Raw genomic sequence first — 25,089 nt, 5'->3', positions numbered from 1 at the left:
AACAATATAAGCAGGGTAGTAGTATGAACTATTTATTGTGTGATGTGACACTAATGGGGGATAATAATTTAAAGGTCTCTGATATTAAAGACTGAAATTATGATAGTAACAAGAAACAAAAATGTGGGATGTTGTCACTGCAGTGCTTGAGGCATCAGATCAGTTTCTCGTTTTATTGTAGTTTTATTTGAATAACTCACAAGCAACAGCCAAACATTATCATCAGTGCTGACCGACATGCAGAGGCAGACTTTGATGTAAAACAGCAGGAAAAAGGCAGTGTGATCCATGTCACTGGACTCAGTCTAGAAAACTAACCAAACAACCAACCAAACAACCAACCAACCAAAGACAGTCTGATCTTTTGAAAACGGTCTCAAACAGCATTGACAGGAGGCTCAGTTTGTGGACTGGTGGGCTGGTTGCCATGGAAAGCATGTGCTTATTGACTCTGTTCATATCTGCACCAGTCTTCAGCTAAACTAAATGAAAGGTTTTCAGATTGACTTTAACTGTGAACACTTTTTTTTAAATCTGTGAATAACAACATTAACTAACCATCTACACTACAGCAGATTTGAGTCCCCAGATGTTTTTGTGTGTTGATACGTTGATACGTTGCGTTTATGTACAACGTGCAGACCTACACATATATCGTATTGTCCAAGTTTAACAAATGACATTAGGGGAGAACGGGATAAATCGAGTCAGTGGGTAAAATGAGCCACCCCCTTTATCTAGGTAACCATAAACAAAAGTCGTCATGTGACCACAAGTTAAGAGAGTATAGTTCATATTACTCAATCCATCATGGACTGAAGCACATGCAGAGAATGGTAAACAAAGCAGAGCAAAAAAAAGATTTTTGTCATTCCAAGTAAATTCACCATGTTACTAAAGTCTTGTATCTTAATTAAAATAGATACATTTTGGACATTATTACATGTTAATTAAAGTCAGTGTAAGCTACAAAACAAGGTCGTAAACTTAGCATTACTGTGGATCTGAACCACTGTGTGAAACAGTTTTTCAGTTCTCAATTTACCTCTCAACCCAACCGGTCAAAGCAGATGGCCGCCCACCTAGAGCCAGGTTTTGCTTGAGGTTTCTTCCCGTTAAAGGGGAGTTTTTCCTTACCACTGTCGCCAAGTGCTTGCTCATGGGGGAATTGTTGGGTCTCTTTCTCTGTAAATTAAAGAGTATGGTCTATACTTGATCCATGTGAAAAGTGCCCTGAGATGACTTTTGTTGTGATTTGGCACTATATAAATAAAATTGAATTGAATTGAATTGAATTACCTTAAAAATATTTTCTGATATTCTAGAGACACTGTTCATGTTAATGTTTGATTACTGTTACAAGTGTTACAATGTTGACCAATGTTAAATTTAAGCCACACACAAACATGCTGTACATACAGACAGGTGACAAATTAAAGGAAAAACCAACATAAAGTGTCTTAGTAAGGTGTTGGGCCACGTGCTGCCAGAACAGCTTCAATACACCTTGGTATTGAATCTACAAGTCTCTGAACTCTAGTGGAGGAATTAACACCATTCTTCCAAAAGATATTCCCTCATTTGTTGTTTTGATGATGTTGGTGGAGAGCACCTCAGTCCAAAATCTCCCATAGGTGTTCAGTTGGTCTGCGATCTGGTGATTGCAAAGGCCATAGCATATGGGGCGGCTGTGGCTCAGGGGGTAAATCGGTGGTTTGATTCCCAGCTCCTTCAGTCCACATGTCGAAGTGTCCTTGGGCAAGATACTGAACCACAAATTTCTCCTGATGGCTGTGTGTGAATGGTTAGTTCCCTCTGATGGGCAGGTTGGGTATTGTATGGTAGCCCCTGTACCCATTCAGTGTTTGAAGAAAGACTAGAAAGACGCTATACAAGTACAGTCCATTTACCATTAACAGTTCATATGATTCAGTGACCTCTTGTGCCCTATGGATGGGGGCATTGTCATCCCAGAAGAGAGCACTCCCATCAGGATAGAAATGTTTCATCATAGGATAAAGATGATGACTTAGAACAACTTTGTATTGATTTGCAGTGACCCTTCTCTCTAAGGGGACAAGTGGACCCAAACCTTGCCAGTAAATTGCTCCCCACAGCATAACAGAGCCACCGGATCCCCTCACTGTAGGGGTCAAGCATTCAGTACCTGTACCAGTTTTTCCTTTAATTTGTCACCCATCTGTATACACAAAAGCACATTTATACAGACATTCTTTCTGAAGCTAACACACAAAGTTCACAGTTTAATCTTTCCTGAAAATGTTTAGGTAATATATTGAACAACTGGACACAAACATTTAATTTTACTTAAAAGTATGAATTTTTGCCTTTCTTAAATGATGGCATTAATAAAGTTCAACATTATCTCAAAATTGTTGGATTTTGGGTAATTTTATATCAGTATTTAATGGTAGCACTATTGATCCCTTGAGCACTCAATTTACCCTTCTCTCTAAGGGGACAAGTGGTCCTCTTAGAGACCCCTACCTTGGGGTAAATTGTGGAGGAGTTTTTTTGATGGGTCATTGTTCCAAAACCATAATGATTAGATAACTTGTTCTAATTTCCATGGGTACACAACAACCTGAGGTATATATAGTAACTATTATTTGAAACAAATACACTTTTATTTTGCAGTAAAATCATCAAATGTAAAAAGTGGCTCATGTTACCCCATTCTCCCCTACTGCCTGATGTCACTCACTGATATTGATGTTATCTTTTGACTTTCCTGTCATTGCACTTGAAAGAGCACATTTTTACTGGGAGATCTATAAGGATCTCAGCTGATTACCCCATAACTTAATTACAAATATGGTGTAGTTTGTGGTAACAGTTACAGAGGTCCAGACCTTGGAGACCTCAATGGTAGCTATGGTGGTGCATGCAACAGCACACATTCATAATTGTAAAAATCTTTCATTGGTTTCATTGTACCTTGGAGGACTGCACCCTCTGTGTTTCTGTCCACAGTGGAGAAGAGAGCTAACCGTACACAGTTTTCCATCTTGACAATGTCACATGAATCTCATTAGGTTCTTAAATCACAAGCACAATCCTACTGCTTGGCAGCTCTCACACAATAATATTGCAAATTATTATGCAATTTCTGAAAAAAGAGTTCCTGCTGCTGGCAACTGCTCCCAGTTGCTGCTACTGATGTTGCCACCACAAGTTTCTGCTCTAACATCAACTTTTCAAAATTTTTTAGTGCCACCCACTGTTGAAATTGTATTAAATACTACAGACTTGATCAGCATCCCCATCTGTACAACTTTGCTGAATTTGTGACCATGGAATATTACATTTAAGAGATATGGCAGTAATTGTACCAGAACCTGTTTACCAAGTTCCATTTCATTAAGGACAAAAGAATTGCAGAAATATCAGGTTGTAATGTTACTTTAGCCCTCCCTGTGGCCAGAATTGTATGAAATGTTACACACTTGTGCAGTGTAGGTGTATATACAACATTGGTTTCAATCCAATTAAGCATTGAAGAGTCATGGGTCTTTAAGTACATCTGGCCACACCTTCAAAAGTTGGGTAACCAATTACAGACAAATGGTAAATCATACCAAAAAATGAACACATAAGCTTTGTTCCGGGTCATCTAATTATGGTATATAGCTTAGTATTTAAGTTTGGTTAAGATTGGATGAAATATGTGCCAACAGAAGAACAAAAATGTCTTTACAAAAAATTACAAAATGGTGGAAAAACTTTTTCATGTGGCCTATATCAGTCTACTCATCATCTTCCAAGGACCACACTGTACAAATATTTAGATAGGCCTCATTATTCATGAGGTATTAGCCAAAATGCAAAACACCACATGGTGGCGCTATTGATCCCATGTTTTAATATGTTAAGCAATTCCACATGGAACACCTATATGTGAGTATTAATACTTTGGCACTTTTAGTTTTTGAGATATAAACTTTCAAAAATTTCTCCCATCGACTTTCCACTATAAAGTTTAATACTAAAAAAAAAAAAGAACATGAAGTGCAGAGAGAATTGAACATCATCCATGCCAATCGCACCAAGAACAGAAAGACTCTGTTTGGCCGATTATTTTCACCTTCCTCAACAATAACACTAAAAGACGCATCTTGCAAGTTGCATGGGCAAAGGAGGTAAAACTACAGGACACATGGATTTACTTCGATCACGACTTTACCTTCAAGGTGAGACAACAAAGATCCCTGTACAAGCCCATCAGAGTACAGCTCCTAGGACATCAAAACACACATTCTGGCTCCTGCTAAACTAAGTCTTCAATGAAGATGGGACTACAACAATTTTTCCAACTCCGGCTACAGCAGTAAAAGAACTGGAAGAAAAAGGATTATACAAAGCTGGTGGTGAGAATCCATGCTGATCAATGAACTCACACTGGAGGTATGACTAGAAAAGATAATCAGGCTTGGACATTGATTCGGTTATTTAGGTCTACTTAAGAATGCTAATGAAGCCCATGAACTTTATTTTTCATTTATTTTCCTTGTTTATTTTTCTCCTTTGAAGAGACAAAACAAATGAGGAGACACTAAGTTGTTTATTGAAGTGTTTAAGTAGGCTAATTATAATCTGTTGGGAACACTACTGTTTCTGTTGATAGACTAATGGTTGATAATGGTCCCCTCGGTTATTCAATGACAAAGGCTATTTGGGGCTGAATAAGTGTATTTAGGTTATGCTAAAAATGATTGTGTGGTTATTGTAGGAACTATTATGAACGGGGGAGGGGGGCACTCCACAAGCCACTTCAGGGTATGTAAACAAACCTGGTTACATTGTCCCTAACTCTTAGACAACAACAACGGTCACCATAAGATATCACCCAGCAATGGGGTGGTGCAGATGGAACTTTTTTGTGAGTCTATGTGTGTTTTGAGTGTGTGTGTTTTACATGTGTTAAATGTAGATTTTTTGTTTTTTTGTTGCTGTCTTATTTCATAAATCCTACCTGTCATGCTAGCCTGAGGGGTTGCAAGAGTGTTTTCTTTATTTTTTCTTTAAAGGACTAATATGGATAGATCATTCAAATTAATTACATGGAATGTTAAAGGTATAGGATCCTTTCAAAAGGAAAAGAATACTTACAGCTCTTAAAAAGAGAAAGTGGAAATAGCCTTATTGCAAGAAACTCATCTTTCACCCGAAGAACATCTTAAATTACAGAAAGACTGGGTTGGACAAATTTTCTTCTAATCTTTTAAAACAAACAGCCGAGGAGTTGCTGTTTTGTTTCATGAACATATACCTTTTGAATTAATTGATCAGATTTCAGATACAGAGGGAAGATATATTTTGGTGAATGGGAAAATCTGGGGCAAACAGATAACCATACTTAATATATATGCTCCTAATACAGATACACCCACATACACAATGCACAACACTTGGTGTGATGGGAGGAGATTATAACTTAACTCCTTCACATTTGGATAAGTCCTCACACTCTGGAGGTTCTAACCCTAAATCCACAAAAATGCTTTGGGATCAGGACCCAGGTTAATAGATGCATGGAGAGAAATTAACCCTACAAAAAGGGATTATACTTTTTTCCAATAGGCATTGTTTAGACTATTTTTTTCTTCCTAAAAATATATGAAGCTTGTTTTATCTTGTGAAATACATGAAATTTCTATATCAGGCCATGCAATGATCTCTTTGGAAATTACTCTAAACGAAGCTTATAGATCTAAAATGTGGAGATTTAACAACTTGCTATTAGAAGATGAAATGTTCTGTAAGAAAATGAGAGTGGATTGAGGACTTTAATACTTATATTTTATCATTAGAAATAGCCCCATCCATACTTTGGGATGCAGCAAAAGCCACTTTGAGAGAACACATTATATCATACTCCTCTTATAAAAATAAAGAAAGAGAATTAATTTCCAAGGCTCTAAAGTAAGAATTGCTACATAGAGAAGCGTTACATAAGCAAGCTCAATCTGAAGAAAATTGGAACAAATTAGTTATAGCCAGAGCAAATTTCAACTTAGATCACTCAAACTATATTAAACAAAAAAGTATGTATTTGAAACAAAAAATGCATGAATTCGGGAATAGACTGGGTAAATTATTGGCACACTCTTTAAAAAAAGAACAAGCTAAGAGAACTATAATGGCCATTAAAATGGAAAATGAAGTAACATATGATCCATTAGAAATTAATAAACACTTTTTTGACTTCCACAGTGGTTTATATGAATCAGAAAATATTTCGATCTCTGAGACAAAAGCCCCTTTAGCCTATTTAGATTTACCTCAGGTTAAAGCCTTAGATCAACAAACCATCAATAAAAACCTCTCTGAGGAAAAGGTTTTTTCTACAGTTAAATCATTGCCAACAAATAAATCTCCAGGCCCAGACGGCTTTTCTGGAGAATTTTATAAAACTTTCTGGCCACAACTTAAATCAGTTTTTATGTTAATGGTTAACAACTTCTCTAGCCATAACATTCCCCTGTCTCTATGAATACAGCAAGAATTTCTGTTATCCCAAAAGAAGGTAAAGACCCTCAGAGATGTGCCTCATATAGGCCTATAAGTCTGCTTAATTGTGAGTATAAAATCACAAAACTGCTACTGAAGAGATTAGAATTAGTTCTCCCCAAGTTAATAAAATTAGATCAAACTGGATTCGTTAAAGGTCGTCACTCATCTAATAATACAAGACGGTTGTTTAACATTATATTATTACATTATTTGAATCAGGAAAAAACACCCTCATTATGAATATCTCTTGATGCCGACAAGGCAATTGATCGTTTAGAATGGGATTTTCTTTTTTTAGTACTAGATAAATAGGGTATAATTTCATTGAATGGATTAAAGCAATATATGAACTCCAAATGCCACTGTTTGTACTAATATTGTGGAATCTCCCCCTGTCCATTTAGGAAAAGGTACCAGACAAGGCTGCCCTCTATCTCCATTACTATTTATTTTTGCACTAGAACCTTTTGCATAGATGATAAGAACTAACCCTATGATAAAGGGAGTGATAGCAGGCACACAACAGCACAAAATTTCACTCTATGTCGACGATACTTTATTATTTGTTACTGAACCTTGCACCATGTTTTGGCAGATATTCAATGTTTTTCTAAGATTTCAGGGTACAAGGTTAACTTACAAAAATCAATCGCTTGCCCTCTTAACATCTTGAATGAAGAAAATGTTAAGAAAGAATGCCCTATTTCTTGGTCAGTGCATGGCTTTAAATATCTTGGAGTACAAGTAAGACCCACTTCGGACAAATTATTTAAAGAAAACTACGACCCTTTGTTGGAGGAATGCAAAAAGAAACTTCAGACTTGGTCTGTTCTCCCATTGTCTCTCATTGGGAAAATCAACGTCATTAAAATGAGTATACTCCCCAAGTTTATTTATGCTTTTAATATACTGCCATGTTATATTCCCTTTTTTTAAGCTGATCAATAGATGTTTAACAAAATCTATATGGAAGACACCTACAATTAAGTTGTCCACCATAACAAAGTCATGTTTAAAAGGGGGGTTACGACTTCCGAATTTTCTATAGTATTACTGGGCCTGCCAAGTTAGAAATATTATAAGTTGGAAGCTGGGAACTAGTTCTCTTTGGGTAGCATTGGAATCACTAACATGCTATCCATTGGAGATCACAGCAACACTTTATGTTAATAAATTGCAGTCCCTGATGAATGTAAAAGGGTTGCTCCCTTTAAAGGCCACATTGAAAGCTGGAGCAGATAACTGAATTTTTGCCTATTGAAGAAATTACAAGTGAACGGCATTTAAGATTGCAAGATTTCCAATCCACATGGTCCTCAGTACTGAACTATACGAAGACTATAAAATAGGGATGCACGATATTGGATTTTTTGCCGATATCCAATATGCTGATACTTCCAACTCATTGTGGCCGATTGCCGATACCGATACCGATATATGCACATATTTTTTCCAGCTTGCTGAGGAGACTATTATGCACGTAAGCATAGATTGTACTAAGTATACTTAAGAAAGACCATATATGACAATATACTTAGGATGACTGGAGTTCAGGAGCTCAGCATTAAAACTTAAATTAACTTGCCAAGTGCATGGAGCAGTATACTTTTCTTTGAGTTTATTAGACAGACAGGATTAATGTGTAGGATTTAATCTCTGATCGAAACGCCTGAGCAGAAGATTGCGGTAATGCACCTAATACACTGGTTGGCAACCAAAAAGAAGATTTTTTTTTTCCCAAACAGAGTGATACATCCTGTCAACCAAGGTGTTTCCTATCTGTGCAGCTGAACATAGCAGCTCCACCGCGGACTATTTTAACCTGATGGTCCTGGTGCTTCCTCCGCAGGCTCCACTTCACTCAAGCTGCCCGTCAGATCAGCTGCTTCTTCCCACTTTAACCTGAATTACAAACCAGGGCTCGGTGCTCCCGTTGGATCCACATGGAGAGCTGGGGCTAACATTAGCTGAGAGGCTAGTGGAGCATTAGCAGCAGCATGGCCGGAGGGAAGCACAGCCAGCTAGCCTACGCTAGAAGAAGCAGCTGGTCTGACAGCAGCTGAGTGAAGTGGAGCCTGCGGAGGAAGTACCAGGACCATCAGGGTGAAACAGTCCGTGGGGGGAAGCACAGTCAAGTGGCGGAGGAGAGGGCAACAAATCGGCCTCTCATAATCGGCAGAAAATGTTCATTTCTGGCCGATGCCGATATTTAATTTTAGAGCTTATATCGAGCGATACTGATGACGAGCCGATAATGTCGTGCATCCCTACTATAAAATGACAAATTCATATTGAATAACAGACAACCCACAGACTGTGGTAGCGTAGGAATTTTTTTTTGTCCTGTGAGCACATCTAGTTTGTATTGTCCCTTTTGTTCTGTGTGATATCGTGTGGCTGTGTATAGGAGTACGTGTGTGTGTGTGATATGTACTAAATTGTGAATAAAAGAAAAAAAACTCAAAAGCTTCACCATTTAGCATCATTAATGTCTTGCAACTTAGCTGATCAAATTTTAGGTGGATCTGTTTAACCTGCTAGGAGTGGTTAGTAAAACTATGGGGCATATAACTTCCTGTTGCCAGTAAATGGTGCTATTACAATGGGTCTGTACATATCTTCAGACTGGGACTCTTATCAAACATGTGAAATTTGGGAAAGATCTGACCATGTGGAGTCAAGTTACAACAGTTTGTTTTGCAAAGGTGAAATATCGAAATTTGCTGCATCAATACAGCAACAATGTTCAATGAAAACTCAGAATCTTCTCAATATAGCATCATCAAAGTCTTAAGGCTTTTCTGACCAAATTTTAAGGAAATGTGTGCAACCTACTAGGTAAACGACGTAAAAGTGCAGCACCTGTAACTTCCTGTTGCCAGTAGGTGGCACTATGACCATGACTCAATATTGACACATAGATGTGTTCAGGACATGACCCTTATGAAGCATGAGAAATTTGGGGCAGATTGGACAAAGTACATTAAAGTTACAACTTCCTGTTTCATGGCGAAACATCGAAGTTTGCCGCATCGCCACGGCAAGGGTGCTCAGTGAAAACCCAAAATGGCTGACTTCCTGTTGAATTTAGGGTATGGCTCCAAGAGGCTTTTTTGTGTGTCTGGACATGTTACATGTGCCTACCAAATTTTGTTAATATACATGAAACTGAAAGGAGGGGCTTGAAATTTGAAATTTTGTAGGGGGCGCTCTCGAGCCATTTTGCTATGCCCATTCCCAAGATCCAGAAAATATTAACTTTTTCATGACTTCTGCAAATGTGCAAAGTTTGATATGTTTTTGAGCATGTTTAGCCCCTCAAAAATGCGTTTCTTTTGGAAGAAGGGAAAAAAAAATCCTTCAGATACAATAGGGCCTTCGCACTGCTAGGTGCTCGGGCTGTAGCAATGATTGGGCCCTCGCACCTTCAAGCATGTCGGGGCACACCACAGTCAAAGGCCTTTTATTGTGGGCAAACAGATGTCTTCAGGACCAGGCTCATATTGGATGTGGCATAAACAAGTTAAATATCACTTCCTGTGTGCACTATGTCATGCCAGACAACACCCACTATTTATACATCATGTTCCTGTATAACAAATGTAGACCGCACCTTGTAAATTTCATGTGAATTGGATGATGTTTGTCACATAAGGCTGAATTTCCTGCTGACAGTAGGCAATGCAGCAACATATTTAGTGGAGGTCAACTGAGATGCATGTGCATTTTCATGAATATCGGACGTTGCACATACTAGTTAAATATTACTTCCTTGTAGAAACCCCCGAGATGATTTGTCAGATCCAGCATCGTTTTCCTTTATTACCAACATAGCATGACAAACTAAGAAACACTGAGCACATATCAAGAAGATTACAGCACAGGTACCACCATGTTTCATTGACTTGCTTTTTGAACAGCCCATTTATACCAAAGGGGCTGGTGAGTTTCTTTTACATTATCCACTTAAATGGGCTTCAATGGGTAGAACACAAACAGAAGGTTTAATTGATGTCATTCATCAGTAAGGATAGCCCATGTGCCATAGTCATCAAAAGTGAGTCATATAGCAAACATGGTTTTAGCACATTCTAGTGTATGCTCCAAGGCAGCTGAGCTTTCTAATACAACACACTGAGGGGTGTGCACCAGGGGCATGAAAGGCTTTAGTGTTGTTGGCCCCTGCAGCCCATAAAGGTCTGTCTGACCTACCATGTCCTTCTCCCAGCTCCAGCCACCCCCCTCACACACTGATATAAATTCCTCGCTATTCCCCTCTCTCCCCCTTTTCCCCCCTGATTACCTAACATTCCATTCCGTCCTCCATCATCTCATCCCTGTCTTCCCATCCCTTTGTTCCCTCCCAATCCTCATTTTCTTCACCATCACATTCTTTATGAGACCCCCTCTCCCCATCCCCCCTCTTCTATTTGGACCAGCCATAAAGGGACCAATTCCTTGAAATTGAAGCCAGTTGTTTGGGAGATGAGGCTCTCCTTCAATTCTGCAACACCTCAGCTGGCAGGGACAACTCTGGGATGACGAAGCTCGCCACTGATTGATGGTGACAGTCAAGTACAGTGAGGAGGATGAGGAGGGAAAGAAGGGAGTGGATGTAGATGGAACATGAGGGAAGGGAAAGGAGAACAAAGGAGGGGAGATATCCCATGGTATTCTGTGAAGGTTTCAATACATATGTATGTTTGGTCCACATCAAAGCTTATGCAGAGACCACACACTGATATACACAAACACACATGACAAAAGTCATTGAGGTGACTGCTGCTGTATCCGCACACCACAGAGCAGTTTCTTCCCCCAGCAAGGCATCTCAACAACACTTTAATGTCCAGACCTCTGAATCGTTGCTCACATGTCCAATTTTTTCTTTCAGTGATTGAAATAGCTCTATTTTCCTGGGTCCAAACAACCATGGATTTATTATGAGCACTCCTGCATCTTTGAACTGCTTGAACAATGGAATTTCTTTGGAGTTTACAGAGAATTCCTGAGTTTCTCACTCTTTTACCAACTGGTAATTTTGCATTTTCAACATATTTCTTCAAGTAAATATATATTTTTTAACAACTGCTCCGAGCAACAGCTTCATGATTGTATGTTGACTAAAATATGACATAGACGGAATGGATACGTCAGTCACTGCTGTATTGATTGGGGTTAAATAAAATCTTTTTCAACAGACAATAGTGGTGCAAAGGCCCTATTGAAACTGAAGGAATTATTATTATTATATTATTATTATTCCATAAGAAACACATTTTGAGGGCCTAAACATGCTTGAAAACTTACAAAACTTAGCACATTCATCAGAAGAGGTGAAAAATTTAATATTTTATGGATCTTGGGGATGGGCATGGCAAAATTGCTCAAGAGTGCCCCCTACAGAATTTAAAATTTGAAGCCCCTCCTTTCAATTTCATGTAGACTAATGAAATTTTGTAGGCACATGTAACATGTCCAGACACAAAAAAAAGCCTCTTTGAGCCATACCCTAAATTCAACAGGAAGTCAACTATTATTAACAAACTCCCCCTACTGACCTCAAAATTGGTCATCAAAGATGTTTGTGATGAAAAGTTTTCAAAATCCAACCTGCTGCCAGTAAATGGTGCTATTACTATGATACAATATGGGCCTGTACATGTCTTTAGACTGGGACTCTTATCAAACATTTGAAATTTGGGAAAGATCTGACCATGTGGAGTTGAGTTACAACAGTTTGTTTTGCAATGGCGAAGCATATGTGGCGTATGTGGCAAAACACATCTCCATGTCAACATTGACTCATAGTCATAGTGCCACCTACAAGCAACCCATTGGACCAAGAAGTGCACTTTGCACACTGCAAAGACGGTTGAACAAGACGTCTTTGTGCTCTCCCATATCTTCCAGTGCTCATTTATGAATATTCCAAGTTTGTTGGTTCCTTTATTTCAGAATAATTTGCAGTTAAATGTTAGCTGGTAAAGAAAGCAAGCTGCAGGATGTCAGAAAGTCCACTTTATCCATCTATGATACTGTCTGACAACTTTACACCGAGCAAAAACAGACAAGAACACGAGCACTCTTAAAAAGAAAATCCTTTAAGGTAAAAAAATAAGATAATGTAATAATCCAAAAAGCTGTTAAATCCCAAACCGGCTGCAGTGAAGTAAGTTACTTTTGGCGACTAGACTGACTCAGTGATGCTGTTCAAATTTGAGATCATGTGATGTTTTTCTTTGGCTCAACCAATCATGAATTTACCATGAATTTGAGGGTTTTATTTGAAACTATTACAAGGTAATCTTCAAATTAGTGATTTTCTTTACAAAAAGGAAAGCTGCTACCTTAACTAGAGTAAGATGGTGTCTGCAGTAGTATGATTATTACTGTGATTTTCTACAGTGCTGGAATAGTTACTATGATTTTATACAGTAATATAATGGTTACTATGATTTTCTATGGTACTGGAATAGTTACTGTGATCTTCTACAGTAATGTAATGCTCGCTGTGATTTTCTACAGTAATAGTTACTGTGATTTCTAGAGTTACATAATGGTTTCTGCAGTAGTATCAGTATTACTGTGATTTTCTATAGTACTATAATAGTTACTGTGATTTTCTATACTAATCTAATGGTTACTGTAATATTCTACAGTAGCATAATAATTACTGTGATTCTACAGTAATGTAATTGTTACTGTGATTTTCTACAGTAACATAATTGTTACTGTGATTTTCTACGGTAATATAATGGTAACTGTGATTAACTACAGTAGTGGGATTATTACTGTGATTTTCTACAGTAGTGTGTTCACTACTGTGATTTTCTATGATACCATGTTGATTACTGTGTTTTTAGGCCTAATACACAGTATTATACTGTAAAAAATATTCACAGTAATTAACTGTAGAGAGACACAGTAAATTACTGTGGATTTCACAGCCATTTTTATAGTGCAGTGAAAGTATTGAGTGAAACAACCAATTAAACATACTGATTATTTGTGGGAGATTTAAATCAAAAGGGTTCCCTGGAAATAAAAAGGACCATGAATATTCACAGCAAAATTCATAACAATCTAAGTTGAGTTGTGATTTGTGAGTTTGGATTATAAAATAAAAAAGATACATGCTTGCATATTACATGTGTATATGCATTTATTTTGTTATATTTGGTACACATAGAAATTTATGTTATTATGTATGTATAATAAAATTCAGCTGAAGAACAGCACTACATTTTCAGTTATCATTTGTTGAAAAATATATATCAAACTCAACTTAATTCCTCAGTTCTATACTGAATATGAATATGCCTGCAATGTATATAGACTAATAAAACAATTCTGTTATGCCTTAAAAATTCCTTAAATTCATAACTGCCATCCAGAATATACCCCAGAGACTTACTAACTAATTAATAATCATGGTTATTCTTTCTTTCTTTGTGTCTTTCTTTCCTTCCCTCCTTTACTTAACTTTGGATGCAGGATGCTTGTTGTCAATAATGCTGATCACACCATTGATATGTAGTCAAAGAGTCATGTACACACTTTGTACACTTTATTAATGAATTATATTATAGCCCAATATGACCAGTTATATACACTCTTCCCAAAATTCATGAAGACTTGTTACATCATCCAGGTTGACCGATTGTATCTGGTAATGGATCTCTAACAGAGCCACTTTCTCAGTATGTTGACTCTCATATCAAAGACTGGGTATATGCATTGCCCTCATATCTTAAAGACACCACAGATTTTTTGAATAAGTTGAAGGACTGTGATGTGGACTCTAATGATTTTTTATGCACCATGGATGTCTCCAGTTTGTACCCCAGTATACCTCACAAGGATGCTCGTAGTTATTTTTTGAACCCTCTATGGAGTTTTTGTTATTTTTAACTAAGGAAGTATTGACAAAGAACCATTTGAAGTTTCTGGACCAATATTATCTCCAACATCAGGGCTCAGCCCTGGGTGAGCCCAGGGCTGAGCCCAGAGCCCAAAACAAGAGTTAAAAAACAGGATCTGTGAACATAAGTGTTCCATCCGCAATCATGAGGATGGGCATTGAAATCGTGAATATGCCACGATGTCAACTAGAAATTAATAATGTACGCTTGTCAAATTAAAAGCAAGATTATTTGCGTTCATGAGAAGACCATGAGTTGAAATTTAGAGTCAGTGGTTACAGAGTTGAGTAGTTTTTAGCAGATTTTTTAATTTGCTTTTGAACGTACTGATGGAACTGCAGCTCTTTATATCTTCAGGAAATACAGTTCTTCATATCATCAGGTACGGCATTCCACTGAGTTGTGGCTTTCACAGAGAAAGCTGATTGCCCAAATGCAGTGCGATGAAATGGTATGGTACAATCTTGTATAGAGGATGTTCTGGAGGATTTAATAGAACTTACTGAGTGAGTATACACAAAGTCACATAGTGGAGGATGGGCCTAACCATTTAAAATTTTATAAACTAGGCACAAATTTGAGAATAATCTAAAATTTTCAAAGCTCAGTAAATTGTATTTATCCAGTACCCTACAGTGATGGGAATGCATTGGCTTTTTGTCCAGAGTTTTTAGAGTTTGTTTGTATAAGGACTCAAGAGGTCTTGTGGCTGTTTCTCCAGACTGCCGCCAACATGTAATGCAATAAGACATATGGAAAAGAATCATAGCATGCATAAATATCTTGGCTGTGTCCAAAGAGAGACAGTTTCTAATTTGCATAAAATTTGCTAAGTTATACTTTATGGTTATAACTGTTTTTTTTTTTAACATGTTTCTTAAAGTTCAAATTTGGATCCATTTTCACACCGAGATATTTAAAATCAGTGACTATGTCAATCCCTTCACCTTTGATGAAAATATCAGTGTTACGAGGTTGTACCATGGTTTTAGAGAAAAATATACAAATATACGTCTTGTCTTGTTTACATTTAGACTCAGATATGATACTAAAAATCCAAGATGGCTGCCGAGGACATGAGTAGTTTGTTGGGCTCCACTCAAATCCTCCTTACTCTAACACTGTCCTTGTCACTACTTGGTATCTTGACCTACATCTCTCAGCAAGTTTTTAACACTGCCCATGATGACTCCAAGCAAAGGAAAATCCTTCAAGTGAAGCTGTTTGATTGAGGGAAAGTTTGTATGCTGTCCCTCTGTTGTTTGCTCCTACTGATTCCTGTTGGACACTGTTTTAAACCAAAGGATAAACCGGCTGCATCGACCCTAAAATGGTCAGTAACCTTTGTTGATCAAACAAAACTGTACTCATTTGGACATGGATATCTTGCTCTATACTCCATCTGCTCACTAAAGGGGCTGATTAAACATAAGAAAACAATAACTGCTACACAACTCTCAACACAGTATGGCAAGTGGCATTCATAAAGAATCCTACTGGTCCTACTACTAGCTGGTGATGTACATTTCAATCCTGGACCATCAGTGATTGAACAAACAGTCAGCTTCACCCCAGCACTAGTGCCAAATATCCAACTGGTGGAGGATCTGATTGCCCAGGGCAGGCAGGGTACTACAGAGGCAACAGCATCGCAGGATCTGGCAGCATTGTCTGATAGCAGTCACCAAAAGATATATGGATCAGACTGCTCTCATGTAACCGAGTGCAACCTGACTGGTTAGTCTGTTCCATTTGCCACACACAAACTGTCAGAACTGTGGGCAGGGGCTGAAATGGAACATGCCACTGCGTGTAGTGGGGAACTGCTGAGACACTCCAAGAAACAGGATCAGGGAAAAGTGCCAAAGTGTTATGGGACCTAAAATCTAAACCCAAAGGCATTCTTGGTGGACATTTAAATATCCACAGCATAATCTCAAAAGGAGATCAGATTCATACTCTACTGTCTGATTCAAACCTGGACTATCTTTGTTTGGCAGGGGGGGTGGTTGATTTTTATCAAAGAGAAGTACAAATGCAGAGAAATAGAACTGAACACCACTCTTGAATCTTTAGCCCTAAATGTGATTCTTTCACCTCAGATGAATTTTAATGTTGTTGTTCTGTATAACCCATCATCACACAGTGTCTCCTTTTATGATGAACTACAAGATATGATGAAAAGTTTTGATTCTCACATAGAAACAATATTATATGGTGACATTAACAAAAACTGAAAATGATTATGTTTAAGTTCAACTTCCAGCAGATGATTAAAGGACCTACAAGAATCACTAGAAACAGTAGAACCCTAATTGATATGGTATTTATCAGATCAGATAACAAAAACATACAAACTATTAACTGGTCTGTCTGACCATAATATGACTCTTACCGTCCGGAAACTGACAAAAAAGCAGCTGCGGTTTTGTAGCAGCAACCCTGACCAGGTGAAGATGGTCATCCCCAAGTCCATAATTGTGCAATTTGAACGTGATCTTGGGAATATAAATTGGGATCAGCTTATAGAAATAGATGACGTGGATGTGTGTTGTAACTTCATAACTACTGCTCTAGTGACAGCAAAATATACCAAAAACATGAAATGTAAACAAAGGAAAGCAACTTTACCATGGCTCAATAATGAAATACATAAACTTATGAAAAAACAACATCTGGCCTTGAAAACATCATTGTCTTCTAAACTAAATACTGATCATCTGATCTACAAAAGTTTAAGAAATAAAGTAGTCCTGGAATTACGCAAAGCAAAAGCCTCATACTACACAACTTATAGGAAACACCAAAGGCCATAATGTATCTCTTTGGAAACACTTAAATAATTTAACCAACAAATCATCTAATCAAAAAGGAATTAAGGAACTGAAAATAAATGGTACGGCCATCACAGATAAAGCCACCATGGCGCATGAATTTAATATGTATTGTTGTGGAAATTTTCTCTTGAGAAAGAGGCACATGGAGACATAGAGAAAGCATTAAACATTGTCACTTGTTGAAGCAGTTGTAGACACTGTACAATCCATCACATCATCAGTAACAATTATACAAATGTCCACACACAAACAAAAATACAATCATCTTGTATTTTTGGAGAGAAAGCATGTTGTTCAGCTGGCCCTTTCCCTAAAGCCAGCCCTTTCTCTAAAGATTGTGAACCCAAACTAGACAGCTTTATACTTCTCCAGAAGCAAAGCTAAAAACAGTCTGGTCCCTAAATGGGCACTTCCACAAACTGTTACACCGTCTTACAAACAAGTATGGTCTCTTAAACAGTAGGCTTAAGACAAAGATATCTCTAGCTAACCCCAGAGGTCAGCAAGCAATCCTCACATAGAAACAGGTTCAAGAGTTCAACTAACCTAGGAGTAGGATTTCTTCACCAACATGTATCCCCAAAATGACAATGACATTACACATTTAGTTGATGACAAACATTGACTCCTTAGTTTGAAAACATTTGTAACATATATACAAAAGATTTATAAAATGATAACCTACTATTCAATTTTCTTTCACAGTATTTTATACAATCAGCAGAGGAATTGACACAAAATTTTGATGCCCCAACTATAACTAATAACACAGAAGTTGAATCATCTGATTCTTTTTGTATCAAAGAGGTCAATGAAGCAAAAATTGCAGAAATTATTAAGAAATTATTAGATACTAAGGCAAAAGACATTTATAATTTGGATACTTGTTTCATTAAGAAATACAGCTCTATATTAATAAGACCTGTGACTCATCTAATCAATTTATCAATTAGGACCAGCAAATTCCCAAATAACTGAAAAAAGGCAGTCATCACACAAGGGATCATGATCTGATATGCAACTATTGCCCTATTTCTATTCTTCCTGTCCTGTCAAAGGTACTTGAGAAGGTTGTCGCTGCACAGCTAGTTGACCACCTAGAGACCAATCAACTCCTTCATCCACAACAATTTGTTTTGGACCAAAATGTTCCACAGAAACTGCAAATTGTTATTTCATTGAAAATGTAAAGCATCCATTGGACAGAGGTAATGTCGTGGGGGCAGTGTTTCTTGACCCGTAAAAGGCATTTGACACTGTCAACCATGACATTCCCCTGTATAAACTGTCTACATTCAATTTTTCAAAACAAGCAACTGGTTGGTTTGAGACATATCTTCAAACTAGAGAGCAGTGTGTGAAAGTTGACCAAGAAAAGTCATCCTTTTTTAACAACAGAATGGGTATTCCTCAAGGTTCGGTCCTGGGTCCGCTGCTTTTCAGTCTGTTTATAAATGACCTACCTACAAGCTGCCCAGAGGCCAACTGCCAGCTTTATGCAGATGACACAGTCATATATGTACCAGCCAAGTCACCTAGCAAGGCAACGGAGATCTTGACTTCATACTTGGATGATGTCCATCAATGGCTGCAACATAATCATTTTGTCTTGAATTTGATAAAAACAGTTTCTATGTGTTTCTCCATTAGAAAACAGGGCTCACTTGAAATTTTTGAAATCAAGATAAGGAATGAAGAAATAGAGGAGGTCAATGATTTCAAGTTTTTAGGAATAATCTTAGATTCGCGACTCAAATTTGATAAACATGTAAAGAAGATTTCAAAAACAGTAAAGTCGGACCTTAATTGTTTCAAAATAATCAGGCACTACATACCAACTCAGGCAGCTCACTTATTTATGCACACTATGATTTTCTCCAATTTTTCGTATAGTATGACAGTATGGACTCAAGCATCACCATCCACAATCAGACACCTCACATCCTTATACAATCAGGCACTAAAAATAATGGACAAAAAGCCTGTTCGGTGGCATCACTGTCACATACTGAAAAAATACAATCTTCTTAGTTTTGAGAGCTTTACTCATTTTTGTTTTCTTAAATTAGTTTTCAAATGTATCAATAGTTTAGCTTCCAAGCCTCTTTCTAGATATATCCAAAGACAAGACAGTACCAGAGTAACTAGGAGCATGTTGAATGGCAACCGTAAAATACCATATCGTAGATCTAAATTTGGACAATCAGCCTTCTCCATACAGGGCTGTCAACTCTGGAACACATTACCAACTGAAATCAAATTAATTTCAGATATAAAATCTTTTACAACAAAGGTTAAGTGCTGGCTAAAAGCAAACCAGAGAATTTTTAGGTAATTGTATTGTATTGTTATTTTTTTTTTTCAAACTGTACATCACAATCAATGTAATTCAGTATGTGTATTCTATTGTACCCTCATATCTGTAGTGCACTGTGGTTTTTATGATGATGAAAGCTGTATATTTTAATTACACTGTATATGTAAAGCCCAACCAGGGACAAGAGTTGAAAATTAGCAATAGCTATAAACTCTCTGTGCAGTACATCAGTTTCATGCTCTATATTGGAACTATGTTAAATTGCATCGTCCCTATCAAATAAAATAAAAAATAAAAATAAAATTGTTAAGCCGAAGTGTGATCCTTTCCCATGCAGTTGTTAACTTAGCTAGATATCTCTACCTATGTTTCTCTGTCTTGTTCACTCTCTCCATATCAGCTGGGTGACAACAGTATCTCCCCCTCCATACCTCTCCCCAGGTTGTGGCTCATTATCTGCTTGCCCTGCACATCAGACATATGTTGAGCTGAGGAATATATGCATGCTCACAAGTGTACAGGTTGAATAGTGTTTTGGTTTCAGCAGTATGTCAAGCTGTAACAGTGTAAATGTATTGGGGTCATTCTGTGGATACTGAAAACCACAAAGAACACCAGAGAATAGAGGTTTAGATCAACTTAGATTGGATCATATCATACAATATTACACTCATGATCTAGATTGAACCATTGAACATTTCCCCATTTATTTAGTCAATCTACATGGCACAGGTCTTATCTTTATCTTGATGCACTAATCCAGTGGGTTTGGGTGACTGAAGTGTGATGCTGTGAAGGGAAATAAGTGTGTGCATACATTACACAGTCATGAGTGCAGTGTTTTCCAAGTAGCTGCCTGTGTGATTGATTGGTTGACACTGTAAGGACCACACCACCATTGGGCTTCCTGTTAGGAAGCCCAATGGTGGTGTGGTCATGCATTTACATGGAGCTGTTCCTGCACTCAAGGTTGTTACAGTTTCAAACACAAACTCACATGACTCTATGTCCTTTCCCTCTGCCCTCTACAGGAAATGTCTTTGTGGTGAGCCTGGCCTTTGCTGACTTGGTTGTTGCATTCTACCCCTACCCGCTGGTGTTGTACGCCATCTTTCATGATGGTTGGTCACTGGGTGAGACCCAGTGCAAGGTGAGCCATGATTGTATTTTTATTGCTGAATTTGTTTTAATTTTTTTTAACAACCTTGATCTTATTTGTGCTGTATGATTCAAGTCAAGTCAGTTTTACTTATATAGTCCAAAATCACAAATTTGCCGAAGGGGCTTTGCAATATGTACAGCATACACCACCCTCTATCCTTAGACACTCAGTTCAAATAAGAAAAAACATACATAAAAAGCCTTAAACAGGGCCAAAAGGGAGAAACCTCAGGAGGGGCAACAGAGGATCACTCTTCCAGGGCAGACATGCAGAAGATGAGGTGTGTACAGAATAGTCAGAAATATCAATACTAAAAATAAAATATGGAGGAACCAAGTGTAAATATTAGGCTGGATGTCACCAACTTCCAGGTGCTGCTGAAATAGTTAGGACCTGAGCCATACGACCTCCAGGATACCATTCATAGGTCTTCTGCTCCGTGAAGTGCATTTATAAACATCTCACACACTCAAACTTGGGGCGTACCCAAATACAAATACATTATAAAGCACAAATAGTGGGTTTCTTACGAATACTTGTTTCATACAAATATTTTAAAAATTATTTGTTTTTGGGAAGAAAAAAACAAATACCAAATACCAGTGCGCAGGTCAGTTACATCGCTATCTCAGTCTTTGTCCTCTACTCCACTGTTACGTCTATCAGCAGGTCTCAACAAGGGGAGCTACATCCACCTGCTACATGACGCACATTTCCTAATTTGGACATCACTCCCGCAGTTGGGGGTGTTCCCCAGATATAAAGCTGAGCTACTGACACATGTGAAGCACTCCCAAGGGACTCTCCATAACCTGTTGTTCCCCTTCTCCTTTCCACAAAGTTAGGTTGTAAAAAATAGGCAATAAATGAAAAGTGCAAAGCAATAATCCCTTTTGAAGTTCTTCCCTACACATTACATGGTGGGTTGTCTCTGTGTTATGGTTGTATAAATAGATAGCGGTCTGTCTGCAATGAGGCGATGAGTAAAGTTTTAGCTCAGTAGTCAGCGCAGTCGTCCAGTTTGAGACTCAGTGTGGCAGACCTCCTTCCTAAGGTAGTTTATTCATTAACACTGATTGTAACACTTTTCCCTAAGATTAAAATCGTAATAAAAACAAAACAGGATTTTTAAGCCTCTTTCCACTTTTATTCGAATACAAATACAAATAATTTTGCTGCTGCAACAAATACAGATACAAATACAAATACTGGACCCTCTGCACATCCCTAACTCAAGCTCAGTGCTGCAACATCGCTCCTAGTATATCTGGACAATTTATCGTGCTCTAACATACAGTGAGCGAGGATGTTGGGAAGACACTGTCAGTGAACTATGTGTGTGTAGGGGGAGGAGGGGCATCAGCACTCTAACCCTTGTCACTGCTTTTTGCTGCTGGCTGAGTGGACAGGACAATGGTGTTAGAAATAATAGTATATACTGTAGAATTGCTCATTTGGTTACAGATCTTTGTATTTACTACTACTCATTGGAAGTAGTTAAACTACAGTAACAACAGTTTTACTCAAAGTAGCAAGCTACACTGTAAGCTACTCAGAAAAAGATAGCTTAAAACACTAGCTATTTCTCATCAAGGAACCTCTACTGTAAGTTAGTATAATAAAGAAATGCACTCATTATTTTATGGTGAAATTCATTACAGCACAAAACAAATTAATCAGGGTGTCAGCAACTCAAGCCTGCAGTGTGGTACTATACATTTTACTGATAAATCAATGGCACAGAATTTCATTACCAAATAAAGTTTAGTTTCCATTTCACTGCTCTGTTTCTGTCTGTTCTCTCTCTCTCTCATACATCATAGGAAGTAAAGATTTCTCTGCCTCTGCTGCATTGTTTTAGACTATTCTTTTTTTTTTCTGTCTCTTGTGAGTACTAAGACTTTTAATCCTGGAATCATTCTGACCAGCCTGAATGTATCAATCATTAGTTATATATTAGTGTTGATGGATTTTGAGCTGTTATGTCTCTCTTTCTCTCTCATTCAGGTGAGCGGCTTCCTGATGGGCTTGAGCGTCATTGGTTCCATCTTCAACATAACAGGCATTGCCATCAACCGCTACTGTTACATCTGCCACAGCTTCAGCTATGACAAGCTGTACAACTACCGCAACACTCTGCTGCTGGTCGCACTCATCTGGCTCCTGACAGTTGTAGCCATTGTCCCCAACTTTTTTGTTGGCTCGCTACAGTACGACCCACGCATCTACTCATGCACATTTGCACAGACAGTCAGCACTGCCTACACCATCACAGTGGTGGTCATCCATTTCTTTGTGCCTATTGCTGTGGTCACCTTTTGCTATCTGCGCATCTGGATCCTGGTCATTCAAGTGAGGCGGAAGGTTAAGTCGGAGGTGCGCCCTCGTATCAAGCCCAGTGACCTGAGGAACTTTATCACCATGTTTGTGGTGTTCGTGCTGTTTGCAATTTGTTGGGCACCACTCAATTTCATTGGGCTCGCTGTTGCAATCAACCCTGAAGCAGTGGCACCTCGCATCCCTGAATGGCTCTTTGTAGTAAGCTACTTCATGGCTTACTTCAACAGTTGCCTTAATGCCATCATCTATGGCCTGCTGAACCAAAACTTCCGCAGGGAGTACAAGCGGATCATCATGTCTGTGTGGATGCCACATCTCTTCTTTCAGGAGACATCACGGGGGGGTACTGAAGGCATGAAGAGCAAACCCTCACCAGGACTCAATAACAATGAGCCAGTGAAAGGAGAAACTCTGTGACACTGTTTCCCTCAAAATCTTTGTCCCTCTTCTTCTGTCTTCACATGTACAGTGCCATCGATCAAACTTTATTCTCTACTGTGCCAAAGTCTCAACAAACTCTAGATAGAGTGACCAACAGTGAACTTGAGTGAAGTTAAAATGAAAAAAGAGGCATATTCACAACAATAGCTGTGTTATTCATTATTTTAAGAGTGTCATTCTTAAAACCTAAGGCTCATCAATTTTGGTTTGTACTGATTTTATCTAAAAAACACCCAGATTATTTTAAAATTAGATATTTCGCCTTGATTTTTTATTTCCATGACTAAAACATTGCTTAGTTTACACTTAACCACCATAGATGACAAGTACAGTTCTTTTTATGATTCCTTTAACAAAGCAAAAAGAAAGATGGAGACAAAACACAAAGTAGCTATAGTATGCTGCAGGGAAAAAATAACTAAAAGTTGAATCTGCCATGGATATACATAGTCCCAGAGGATGAACTCTAATGTATCTTGATTAGTACAACAAGTAGTTCAAAATTTAACTCCCCAGAGGATGAACCCTTTTTATGTTAGGCACTCACGCTAGTCTCAGTTAATATTTGATTGTTTGCATGTTATTGTGCAGCACATGATTTACATCCAGTCGCAAGAAGTAGTTGCACGTCTGATTGCATGTTCAACTTTGATGCCAGAGACCAGAGTTATTGTTCTGTCAAGAACTCAAGTAATGACCAACAAGTATGATTGCAACCACAATGTTTCCCTAACTTGCAATACTGTAGATGCCATGTGTAGATATTGTTAATAATACATCATTTCATGTTCAAAAATGTGTAATCTGGAATGTAGCGGACTTGTCTAATATAAATGCTCTTTCTGGCAATAGGGTTAGGAGATCTTTGATCTTTCCTCTAGCAGCTTCCTGGGGACAAACTTTACATTTTTAGTTCCACTACCAGTAAAGCTGCATCCAGACCGAAATCAGCCCTGTGTTTAAACAATACAAGGGTGTTTGGGAGTGTGTTGGCAAGGTATCTGTGAGAGAATGAAATACGATCCAGGAAGTCCAGTTAGAGCTAAAGATGAATGAGTTTAAGGCTTATCAGATGCCAAAATACCACATAGCAGTTTGGAATACTTACAAACAGGATTTTACAATTCTGGAAAGTTATCACAGCGGAAAATATTTTGGGCCCTATTTTAATCACACAAGCACAACAAATGGAGCATGGCAGGTCTTGGGTTCACAGACTGTGTGGGTGTCTCCAGGCACACCTGCTATTTTGGATTATGTAGGCAGCAGTGCAAAGTGCAAAAGTGCTGGATAAAGGTGGATATAGATCAGAGGCTGGTGATTAATAAATAGCCTCTCATCACTGGTTTCATAGCTCTGAAACAGCTGAGCCAATCACAGTGAAGCACGACAACAACAGCTCACCAAATGGAAATATATTCTTCAGGAAGTCATATTATTGTCTTGGGGTGCAGAGTGTCATGACATGAACTCACACTACCACACATTAAATTATTCTTCTTAGATTTTTACTCGCAAAGCTTTTAATGCACT

The 25,089-nt window shown here is 38.1% G+C and overlaps 1 protein-coding gene across 1 annotated transcript in view; it reads left to right on the top strand.

Moving 5' to 3' along the window:
* Positions 1-24,335, top strand: part of LOC121898852 (melatonin receptor type 1B-B-like) — a 29,636-nt gene extending 5,301 nt beyond the window's left edge. The window contains exons 2-3 of the mRNA XM_042414313.1: positions 20,645-20,763; positions 22,783-24,335. Of these exons, the coding sequence (XP_042270247.1) occupies positions 20,645-20,763; positions 22,783-23,532 (869 nt within the window). The 3' untranslated portion in view covers positions 23,533-24,335. The remainder of the gene's footprint in view (positions 1-20,644; positions 20,764-22,782) is intronic.
* The last annotated feature ends 754 nt before the right edge of the window (positions 24,336-25,089 follow it).

Source organism: Thunnus maccoyii, chromosome 6 (genome assembly GCF_910596095.1).
Source record: "Thunnus maccoyii chromosome 6, fThuMac1.1, whole genome shotgun sequence".
Classification (NCBI taxonomy): domain Eukaryota; kingdom Metazoa; phylum Chordata; class Actinopteri; order Scombriformes; family Scombridae; genus Thunnus; species Thunnus maccoyii.
The sequence above is the reverse complement of the archived record's forward strand: the minus strand, read 5'-3'. Positions and strand labels throughout refer to the sequence as shown.